This window comes from Lolium rigidum, chromosome 3 (genome assembly GCF_022539505.1).
Source record: "Lolium rigidum isolate FL_2022 chromosome 3, APGP_CSIRO_Lrig_0.1, whole genome shotgun sequence".
Taxonomy (NCBI): Eukaryota; Viridiplantae; Streptophyta; class Magnoliopsida; order Poales; family Poaceae; genus Lolium; species Lolium rigidum.
The window spans coordinates 106,296,551-106,307,656 of NC_061510.1; the positions used below are offsets into that span (position 1 = coordinate 106,296,551).

At 45.7% G+C, this 11,106-nt stretch overlaps 2 protein-coding genes across 2 annotated transcripts; one reads left to right on the top strand and one right to left on the bottom strand.

Annotated features, from left to right (window-relative positions):
• Window positions 1-200: 200 nt before the first annotated feature.
• On the bottom strand, window positions 201-4,258 carry LOC124702107 (probable ADP-ribosylation factor GTPase-activating protein AGD6). The gene is made up of 3 exons (XM_047234211.1): window positions 3,443-4,258; window positions 1,568-1,657; window positions 201-964 (listed from the first exon to the last, which is right to left on the bottom strand). Exons 1-3 carry the CDS (start codon window positions 4,241-4,243, stop codon window positions 470-472), a joined length of 1,386 nt encoding a protein of 461 aa, XP_047090167.1. The 5' UTR covers window positions 4,244-4,258; the 3' UTR covers window positions 201-469.
• A 641-nt stretch (window positions 4,259-4,899) lies between these two features.
• Window positions 4,900-9,736, top strand: LOC124695304 (polyadenylate-binding protein 4-like). The gene is made up of 10 exons (XM_047228160.1): window positions 4,900-5,191; window positions 6,844-6,962; window positions 7,041-7,234; window positions 7,356-7,612; window positions 7,703-7,809; window positions 7,907-8,096; window positions 8,415-8,701; window positions 8,784-8,915; window positions 9,226-9,405; window positions 9,521-9,736. The coding sequence occupies exons 1-10, from the start codon at window positions 4,900-4,902 to the stop codon at window positions 9,734-9,736; spliced, it is 1,974 nt and encodes a 657-aa protein (XP_047084116.1).
• Window positions 9,737-11,106: the final 1,370 nt, after the last annotated feature.

Sequence of the window (11,106 nt, forward strand, 5' to 3'; positions counted from 1 at the left end):
TGCCACCAGCTTTCAAAAGTGGGGACCCAGTCAGCTCCTCTTCCTCAACTAACCGAAGGCAAATCATTACACCAGAAAAGCACTGGATATCAGTCGGTGGATCAGCGCCAAACAAAAGCAATTACAATTACACCCCACGCATAATACAGCACAACTGAGAGTGCATGTGCCCCCACTTTGCCACTTGCCAGACTAGCAGCTACGACAAATCAGTACAATGAATAAAGAATTGCAAGTAGGTATCTGTAGATTACAATTTCAATTCGAGACATTTCTTAGGATCTGGGACGGCAGTTTCAAATGAAGTTTGACCATAGGAACATGCCACCACTACACAACAATTGTAGACAACTTACAAAAGAACAAACTCTTTTACTCCCACATTTTAGTATCCTGAATAATGATAACCACCACATTTTCTGGCATAACAACTCTGAAAGTATATATAGCTCTCACAAAGACACCAGCATCAGCGGAAGCCACCGTCCCAATATGACCCACCGGAGGTCCCATTCTGGTTGCTCCCCTTGTTGGCGGGGCTGTTACTGTTGTAACTATCAAAGCCATCATCCTTCGCATCATCCCAGCCAGCCCATGAGTCGCTGCTCTGACTTGGTTTTGCAGGCTCGGCCTTCTTGTCTTGTTCATCCCAATCATCCCAAGAATTGGAATTCTGATTCTTCGATGATCCATCTTGAGGAGAATTCCAGCTGTTTCCGCCGTTGCTGGTCTCATGCTCATACCTGCGGTACGGCTCACTGCTGTTCTGCGTCCTTTGTTGTTGCCAGTCATCTCCCCAGCCACCGCCCATGCCTCCTTCCTTGGCATACTCCTCCACCTTCTGCGAGGCCAATGCCATCACTCCTCTCATAATCCCCCAGGTTCTGCTTCCAATCTCTGCAGTTTTATTCGTAACAACATTCACTGTTTCATTCAACTTCTGATCGTAGCCCCCTTCGCTCATCTGCATTCCAGATAATCACCATTTCTCAACACAAATAATAATGCAACACAGGATAAAATACTTTGACAAACGATCTAAATAAATGTAGTATTCCCTCCCATCCACAAGAGGATGTCTCAACTTTGTCAAAATATGAATGCATCTAGACATGTTTTAGTGCGTAGATATACATACAAATTTAGACAAAGTTGAGACATCCTTTTGTGTACGGAGGGAGTAATATTGTTCCCATTGAGAAATGAATGTGACAAGGTATGCTCAATCAAGGAAGTGTGAAAACTGAACTATGAAAAGAAATGTTGTTCAACTTCAGGTGCAGTACAAATAATTATGATAAGAGATTAATTGCTCGAGTTAAGACTGCTCCAAAGAGACCACACCTCGCTATCATAACAGTATTCAGGTGAGTTTGGTGAAATGTATTATTACAACAAGTTTAACCATGATACTAGATGAGCAGAGTGAACAAAGAGCAATCCAAGTTCCATGATCAATTAGACTAGGACCTTTGCATACTACAAATCAGGAAAAGCACTCAAGATAAATTAGACTAGGGAAATTCAACTCTTGCATATTATGAATCAGGCAAAGCATTCAAGTTACCTTTGACTGGATCTCTTTTGTGCCAACTTGGACAACACTAGCAGCAGATTGGGCAGCAGATGCTGCAACTAGTGAAAGACGTCCTAATCCCTGAAAAGGCAAAATGGTAAAGAACATTCATGAGATAAAAACTGAAACTCAGAAAAGGTTGAATTCTGACACGAATGCATCTATGCACATGACTCAGGTATGACACCTCAAGCTTGGCACCAAACACAAAATATAAGCCTGGAGTAACCAATGGTAATCTCAGATGTACTTTGCTAATGGTAATTCGAAGGAGTGCTGCTGGGTTACAGCAATAGCCATATTAAGTCTACATGAGATGTCGTCAATGATAAGGATCAGGCTCAAAAGGTGGTCCTATGTCTGCCGGGTGTTCTGTCTGTTCGGTTTGCTCGGTCCAGTCTTTTCGGTCTTTGTCAATTTCGGTCATCTAGAAATGCTACCCGTATTTCCTTCGGTCTTTTCGGTTTTTCTGTATTCGGTCTTCGGTCTTTTCGGTCCGGTCTTCGGTCATGACCATATATATAGACCAAATAGATAAAATTGGCAGCAGAGATATATATACAAAATGGCAGCATTTCACTTGCAATTCAATTTATATTGGCAGTAAAGTGCATAAAAATGAAAGCACAACACCATACGGTGGCAGCACAAAAGTTACACAAATAGCACACACAATTTACAATTAGCCATGTACTGTAGAAACGATCAGCACAACTGCATCCCCCGTTAATTATCATCAGTCATCTACATATTTGTTACCCCAATTTTATCTTGAGATACGGATGCACTCTACGAAACTAGCAGCAAGAAAATTGCATCAGTATCCATTCTCAGCAGCTAATACATCTCAGATCTGACCAATAAAAAATAGCTACAGTACAAATTACAAGGTACATCAGAGAAAATGCATCTCAGGAGAGACAGGCCAGTTTGTATCGATGGGGGTCTGGAGGTCCTGTGGCTGGGGTGTGACGGCAGCGCAACATCTTGTAGGCTGTTTGGCTGCCGGCACCCGTGGTAGGAGATGCAGCGGTGTCATTTGGGTCGATGGCAGCGAGGTGGTGTGGACGGGACGGCGACGGCCGCGCAGCTGAGCCTTGCGGCTGCTAGCGCCCGTGGTCGGAGAGGCAGGCGGGGTCGGCAAGGATGGTTGGCTGGCTGCTGGCGAGGTGGTGTGGCGGGATGGCTGCAGCGCTTGCAGCTGACGACAGCGTCCGGTGTAGAAGAGATGGCAGCGGTGCACCTGTTTGGCTAGGTAAAGGAGAAAGCTATAGGATAATACGGAGATGGATGGGGACATGCGATTGCGGCACTGCACATTGGAAATAAATTGATGTTTGGCAAGAAGCTTGGTCTACACAGTTGTATCGGTTTCCATCCTGCAACAACCGAACAGCGCAATAAAATTTCGGTCACCTGAAGTTTTTCAAGACCGAGGTGTAACCGAAGACGGAATTTTACGGTTTGCTCAGGTTTGGTCCCGGTTATTTCGGGTTCGGGCTTCGGGTTCGGTTTTTTGTGCCCGGCCAGAGTCCTATGTATAGTTTACTGAAGATTAAGGTAGAAAGGGCGTTTTAACCACATATGCTTAACATAATCTATGGCACAAAATAACCCTAGCAACAGTATGTGATGATAATTAAATAATCAAGGATAATCAATAGTGGTTACAACACTGCCATTCACCCCCTAAAAAAATTAGCTAACAGATCACCATTTGCAGATCTAAAGATACCAAGTTAATGATGTAGCAGATTTCCCGTTTTCAAAATCAGTAAACAACACTATTGCAACTAGTATTGGGGAAATGTTTGTTTGATCGCAACCAGGAGATTATGGTAGATAGCATGGATGATGATTGTTTACCTGGGAGACGACCTGCATGACATCGCCGCCCTGGGCAGCCCCGTTGTTCCTATTGGCGGAGGGCGGCGGGGTGGATCCAAAGCCGACGTACTTGCCGCCCTGGGATGGAGGGATCCCCTGAGGCTTGGACTCGTTCTCCGCCATCCTCCTGGCGAAGAAATCCTCCTTGCTGGCCGCGGACGCCTCCAGCTCCTGCTTGGTGTACATGTCCTGGGTGGACCTGGACCTGGTGGGCTGCCTCCCCGAGTCGGCTCCGCCGTTACCGAAGGAGCCGGCCGACTGGTTCCGCCTCATGTCCGGGCGGACCTCGTCGTCCCAGTCGTCCCACCCACCGCCGCCACCGCCGCCTCCGCCTCCGCCAGCGGGTAGGGGCGGCTTCCTGGCGGGCGCGGGCGCGCCAGATCCGGGCGTCTCCCTGACGACGGGCGGGTCGGTCCAGGGCCGGCCCTCGGCGAGCGCGACGACGCGGTCGCGGTAGGCGGCGGCGGCGTTGGAGTTGTACTTGGGGACGTGCGGCGTGTCCTTGGGCACGCCCCTGGCGGCGAGGAAGGCGTTGAGTCGGTCGTTGCCCCCGGCCTCCATCTTGCGGAGCTGCGGCTCGGTCCAGGAGTCCATGGTGACGGAGCGGACGAAGCTGATGTGGACGCCGAGGCCGCGGTGCTTGCCGGAGCACTCGAGGCACATGAAGACGCCGTAGGAGACGCTGGCCCACTGCGGGTTGCGCTGCGCGCAGTCGACGCACGTCTTGTTCCCCGGCTGCGCCTGCAGGTCCCGCAGCCGCCGCGCCGCCGTGGCCGCCATCGCCGGGCTCGGATCTGCCGGCCCGGATCCGGGATCGGGCGCCGCGGGGAAGGTTGGTGGCCGGGCCGGGCGAGGGGGGTGGAGGGGAGGAAAGGAGGAGGACTCGCCGACACGGAGCGGTGAGGGAGATGGAGGCCGTCAAATACCGACCGGGCGCGCGGTGGACGCTTCTGCCCCTGGGCGCGCCGGAGCCGCGCCGGTGGCAGGCTGGTAATTTCGCCCCGTGGCTGGCGAGGCGACGAGCTGGTGGTAGGCGTGGGCGAACCGAACAGCCGAACGAACAGCTTGTGACGCCGACAGGCTGGGCCCGGCGCGCAGAGAGAATGAAAAGGAAAGACTTCGTTCTGGTCTGGTAGAGTTAGGTTCATGCGAGAGAGGCGGGCGGCCACCGCGTGGGAGTATAAGGGGGCCCACGGGTCAGTCAGACGGCTCAGCGGTTTCCGGCTAGCGCGAGCGCCGCAACGCACGCGCAGCCGTCGCTCCCCATCGGCCCCCGCCATCGCCACACAAAAAGGCCAGTCCCCTCGCGTTTCTTTCCTTGTTTCGCTCCGCGTCGCCCGATCGTCTCTTCTCTCCCCCGCCCGCCCGCATTGTCCTAGGACGACCTAGCCTAGACACACCACCCCACAGGAGGAGGAGCCCTAGCCCCCCTGCCCATGGCGGCGCCGGAGGCGGAGGTGCCCACGACGGAGGAGATGTCCGCCGCCAGGGAGGAGGACCCCGCGGTGGACGCGCCCGCGGGCGAGGATCAGGCGCCGCCGCCGGCGACCACCGCCACCACGGTGCCCGCGCTCTACGTGGGCGATCTGCCCGACAACGCCAAGGAGGACCACCTCTTCGAAGCCTTCAGCACCGTCGGCGCCGTCACCTCCGTGCGCGTCTGCCGGGACAACGCAACCAGCAGCTCACTCAGATACGGATACGTCAACTACTTCTCCCAGGCCGACGGTACGCATTACGCGTGATCCCCCTGCCTCGATCTCGCGCGCGCGTTTCTAATTTTAGGATCGACGTACGTCGCCGTTGATGTGTGCTGCCTACCATCCGCGCCTCCCTCGATATATAGTTCTAGGGTTTGATAGATTTGGAGCGACATGTTTTTTCCTTCTCAGTAAGGAGAAAGGAATAATCAATCTTGTTGGATTGAAAGTGTATATGCGTATAGTATTTAGTAATGTGAAACAGCTCTGCATGGCGCGCGTTTGTTGAAGGCTATGTGTGTCATTGTCATCGAATCCTCGTTTTATTGCAGCACCATGCTGCCACTTTTGGTGTGATAGCAATCGCCAGTTGGTATAGTCTGCCCTGTTGTGCATCTTTTTTTTTTGCACCTGCATAATTGCCAGGCAGTTGGTTGCCTAATTCTGAGCTCGTATGTTGCCTGCAATTAACTTGTTCAGAAAAATAATGAACTTTTTGATTTTCTTCCCTTGTGTGGGTTGTTTGTGTGTATCAGAGTGAAAGATGGTGAGGTTGATGCTGAAGCATGATCCTTTGGTGTGATCTTAATACAATCTTGTATCATTACAACAAAAATTAACAACATTTGTATTTCTCTATTTTTTTGTGTGGACTTCATGCATTTCCTTGTAATCATATATGTTTTGAGCCTTTTGGTGTGATTTTAATGTTATTTGTGTTTACTATATTTTTTGTGTGAACTTAATGTTGTTGCCTTGTAATAATCGTATATTCCTTGAGCCCTTTGGTGTGATCTTATTGTTGCCTTGTAATAATCAGATATGTTTTGAATGTGGTCTTATGTGTCCTTGGATTGATCGATGTCTATTTAATTATGTGAAACATTGTTGAGTTGTACTTGTAAAATCTATGTGTGTCATTGACATTGCATTTTCCATTGCGTTCTAGTAATTGGTCTGTTGTTGTGGAATGGTGTCACTTTTGATGTGATAGTCATCAAAAGTTATGTAGTTGCCTATGTTTTGTGTTGTTCAGCATGCAATTTGTGCATCCACATAATGCATAGAGGCAGTTGGTTGGTTGTTGTCAACATGTATGTGGCATGCAATTAACTTTGTTAATCTTTTAAATAGGAAAACACACACTCCTCGATTTTTACCATGCAATTGTGGGTGTACGCTTGTGGAGAGAGAGAGAGAAAAGATATAAATCTTTCCAATTATGATCTCTTAGTGTGATCTTATGTCACCTTGATAATTACCAAAAGTTGACAATAATGAATTATGTACCATATAATGGCTATATACTATGATATGGGGAACATGAGATATTTACCTAAATTCAATTACATTTCTTTTGGTAAAAATTGTATAAATATTTGTTATGTTTACTTCTTAAAACACTATCTAATTTGATTGGCACCTCTTGTTGGGTCACTCTTCAGTTTTCCTATAAGATTAAATTTATTAATTAATGGTATCAATGTATGTTTTTATTAGATCCTACTCTTTTTCCACCAAGTTTATGGAAGCACCTTGTCTACTTTCCTATGTTTCATCCTATTTTTCTTCATTTTATTACTGATTTTGTTATTCGAGTTAATTCCCAAAGGTCCTATTAACTTTTGTTTATTGTGGGGCCATTGACTAAATAACTATTTGTTTGTTTAAACTTGACAGCCATGACTGCTTTAGAGAAGATGAATCATAGCTTTATCTTGGACAAGGAAATTAGAGTAATGTGGTCTAATCGAGATCCTGATGCGAGACGAAGTGGTGTTGGAAATGTGTTTATTAAGGTAAAAAAAAATATCATCATTTCATGTTTATCTTTCTGCCATATGTAAGTACTAATATGATATGTTATTAATTGACAGAACTTCAGTGATCATATTGACAACGTAATTCTTCAAGAGTTGTTCTCCAAGTTTGGAGAGATATTATCTTGTAAAGTTGCTAGAAATGAGGACGGGACAAGTCGAGGCTATGGATTTGTTCAGTTTGCAGCACAAGAATCAGCAGATATAGCAATAGAGAATCTTAACAACTCTTACTTTGAGGGCAAGCAACTGTAAGTTAATATTTCTGTAATACAACATATACTTGTTATAATGATTTTGTCTTGCTGTTATTTATTGGCTTTTCGCATTGTTGCTTACCCAGTTTTATTTGACAATGATCTATTTGTGTAGGCATGTTGCTCATTTTGTCAAGAAGAGTGAAAGGTCTGCCAATAATGATGACAAATATACTAACCTGTACATGAAGAATCTAGATGATGACATGACAGAGGATCTTATTAAGTTGAAGTTCTCTCAGTTTGGTCCAATAATTAGTGTGAAGATAATGAAGAGAGATGATGGAACATCCAAGGGTTTTGGGTTCGTCAGCTTCAAAAACCCAGAAAGTGCCAAGAAAGCAAAAGAGGCTATGAATGGGATGGCACTTGGTAAGTATATTACTTATGTTCATTTCATTTCACAAATAACTCTTTACTAATCTATGGGTTTCTATCTAATAATAATATTATTATTATTAGGATCCAAAACTCTGTATGTGGCAAGGGCTCAGAAAAAGGCTGAAAGAAAGCAATATTTGCAGCTCTTGCATGAGGAGAAGCGAAATGAAATAATCACCAAGAGCAATGCAAGTTTCATTCTTCTCTGTTATGTGTACTCCTATTTTCCTTCTTGTATATTCATCCACATCTTATATTTATGAATGTGTATTTATTTTTTTACAGGGTTCAAATGTCTATATCAAAAACATTAGCGATAAAGTTGACGATGACACTCTACGTGAACGTTTTGATGAATTTGGAAACATTACATCAGTAAAGATTATGCGTGATGACAAGGGCATTAGCAAGGGATTTGGATTTGTATGTTACGCCACACCCGATGAAGCAAATTGTGCTGTAGGCAACATGCGTGGTAATCCTCTGTTATTTTCCATTCTCTCCAGTTCATAGATAAGTGTCATTTTGGACACTGACCGGTATTCAAGACTTAACTTTGACCACTAGGTTCTGCCATAGCATACATTTGCATAGAACCCCCACAACTAATAACAACATATTAAAAATACATCTGATACAAATCTATACATATGATTTTTAAAGTTTCCAATTTTATTTTTCTAAAATAACATGGATAGTCGAAGTATTAATAATTTCACTTATATGTGGACTAGGGAGAGTAACACGTGCATATCACGATACTTAAAGTTTGTCGCTTTGTTTGGAATAACAGGTGTTATGTTTTACGGCAAACCATTGTATGTTGCTATAGCTCAAAGGAAAGAGGACAGAAAAGCTAGGCTGGAGCAACGTTTTGCTGAATTTGCTACGAGGTCAGGAGCTGCAAGCCCTGTAATCCCCACAGGGTATCCTCATGTGTATTTTGCCCATCCTAGTACGCACTTCCCTCAAGGTCCTTCAAGACAAGGATTTATGTATCCACCCATGGGGATCGGACAAGAATGGAGGCAGAATGTGTTCCCTTCCCCTCATAGCATCCAACAGATTCATGCGCCTCTTGTATGTCCCTGTCTTGATGTACTCAAGTTCCATTACCTGAGTTGCAAATCTGGCAAAATCTTATTTTATTTTCTCTGCACAGATGCCAAATGCCCCAAGGCAATACAGAAACAACAGGGGACGGATGACTGGCAATATGATGACTTTTCCTCACGCTGTGAACTATGTGTCACACGCACAGACAGCTAAAGATTTCATGTCAATGTCCCAACAGGTATGATTTATAGTAAAACTGAATGGATAATTTTGTTGATATTTAGTACAACTGAATGTTATACTTTTTTTCAGAAAACGAGTGTTGCACTTAGGTATAATGCTCCTACTACAAAGCTGTTGTGACACTGGGACAGTCGTAAAAACTCAATTTGACCACTTATTTCTATTACAATATATATCTTATAATTCAGAAAAATAATATATTTCAGAACACAGAATATATATTATACGTAGTATAGCATATTTGATGTAGATGTTATGCTAAAATTCTTTGGTTCTTGAGTCTAACTTGCTACTTGTTTATGCAGCAGTTCGGCCATGCAAAGTACATCCCAGCTGATGTTATGACGAATGGCATGGCCATCCATCATGGTGACCATGTTTCATCAGGGAATGATCCATTCATCGAATTGCTGGCTGCTGCTCCACCTGATAAGCAAAGAGATATGCTGGGGAATAGAATATATCCACTGGTTCAGAGATATTATGTAATTTCTCATCCAGTTTAATTAGTCCCTTATTTGATATAGCTTCTGTTTATTTCAAAATTATTGAGGAACCTAGCTAGTTTTACGCTAACTTGGTGTGCCCTGGCTGTTGCAGCCTCATCTTGCCAGTAAAATCACTGGAATGTTACTGGAGCTATTACTGGAGCTAGATACTAAACTCATGGAAGCGATGATCCGATCACCAGACATGTTGTCTGCAAAAATGAACGAGTGTGTCCAGCTGCTCCAGAAGCAGCCGCCAACAAAAACTGAGGATCAAGAGGCCTTACACCCAGGCTTCGTCGACTCTACCGGTGTAAGCGCCAACTGAGGGTTTCACCACCAAGCCAAGAACGTTGCATTACCTTTTCTGATCAGGATATGGTTATAGATAGCTGCTTAGTTTGTGAAATTTTTGCCGATTGGACGTATCAAGTTACTTATTATAGAATAAAGTATGTAGGATTTAGTTAGAACCCTGCAGAAAATTTTCCTCTTATTTTGATCATTTTATGAATCTTTAAGAATAAATGACTTTCGCGACTTTGCTATGTTTGCTCTTCCTCCGACTCTATGAAAATTTCACCTTCGTGACTTGTTTGGCTATTTCTTACATTGATGGAGGATCTAGTGAGTTTATCTATCTGAAAGCTAGGCTTCCTTTTTGTGATGTAATCATGCCAGGCTAACAAATTAGAGCAAGTCAGTAAGGTTTCTATATATTTTCTTTGAGTCAAGATTAAAACGTAGGCTTGGTATAATGCAGTAATGCACTTGTATATCTTAGGAACATTGAAGATATCATCTGAAGTACAAGTTGCTCAGGCCGTAGAGCATTATGATAGGTCTCTTGGATGTCTGCCTTCAAAGAAAGCCACTGCCGCCATGCCGCTATGATAATATCTCCGTCTTGGAGTATGCATGTGGTTTATCAGGCGGACATCCGCGAGTATCCGCTCGATTATATCTGTAGCTTTAGGGCATCTCCAGCGGACCGATTCAAATCGGTGATCCAAACGGTCTGTTTCTGTCCGTTTGGGCCGGTCCGTGGATAGTTTGGGGTGACCGTCCATTTTGGATTTGGTTGGGTGGTACGTCTAGCGGCCCAACCCAATGTGCCTTTCCCCACCCATTGTCAATGATGACGCTCTGTCCTCTAATGGCGATAGGATGCTAATGGTTGTCGCCGGCTTCGCGCGCGCCGTAGATGATTCCCGCGCTTCTGTTTGGTTCTTGCCCACGGTGGCTCGGGTTTCCCGCTCGTGCTCGTTTTTTGTTTCCCGCTACGGCCGGAATACTTCGCGCGCCCACCGGCCATTTCCCGCCAAAGACAAAACACATGCCTCGTCGGAATATCGCCAATTGGAACCACATCAGGGCGATGTACCTAGCCCACTTCCCTCGGAGGTCAGACAAGGAGGTCGAGATCATGGCCACGGAGATGGCTCGCCAGTAGGCGGAGGACCAGATGGCCTCCTTCGAGCACACGAAGGTGACGTGGCGCAGCAGGCGCTGGTGGAGGTGGTCGAGTCGGCGGCGCAGCAGAGCTGGTGGAGGTGGTCGAGGCGTCGGAGCAGCAGGCGCAGCAGGCGATGGAGCATGCGGAGCATGCGGTGGCCAAGGAGGCTGCCACGGCGGCCATGTGTGGTGATCAAGATCATCTTTATGTAATCCTATATGTTTGGTTTGCTGGGATCCGTT

Coding starts and splice junctions, on each gene's coding strand:
- LOC124702107 (XM_047234211.1), bottom strand. CDS start 4,243: ATGGCGGCCACGGCGGCGCGGCGGCTGCGGGACCTGCAGGCGCAGCCG. Junction 1,658..3,442: donor TCATGCAGGTCGTCTCCCAG/GTAAACAATCAT, acceptor TTGCCTTTTCAG/GGATTAGGACGTCTTTCACT. Junction 965..1,567: donor CAAAAGAGATCCAGTCAAAG/GTAACTTGAATG, acceptor TCTGGAATGCAG/ATGAGCGAAGGGGGCTACGA.
- LOC124695304 (XM_047228160.1), top strand. CDS start 4,900: ATGGCGGCGCCGGAGGCGGAGGTGCCCACGACGGAGGAGATGTCCGCC. Junction 7,235..7,355: donor TACTTTGAGGGCAAGCAACT/GTAAGTTAATAT, acceptor CTATTTGTGTAG/GCATGTTGCTCATTTTGTCA. Junction 8,916..9,225: donor TCATGTCAATGTCCCAACAG/GTATGATTTATA, acceptor TTGTTTATGCAG/CAGTTCGGCCATGCAAAGTA.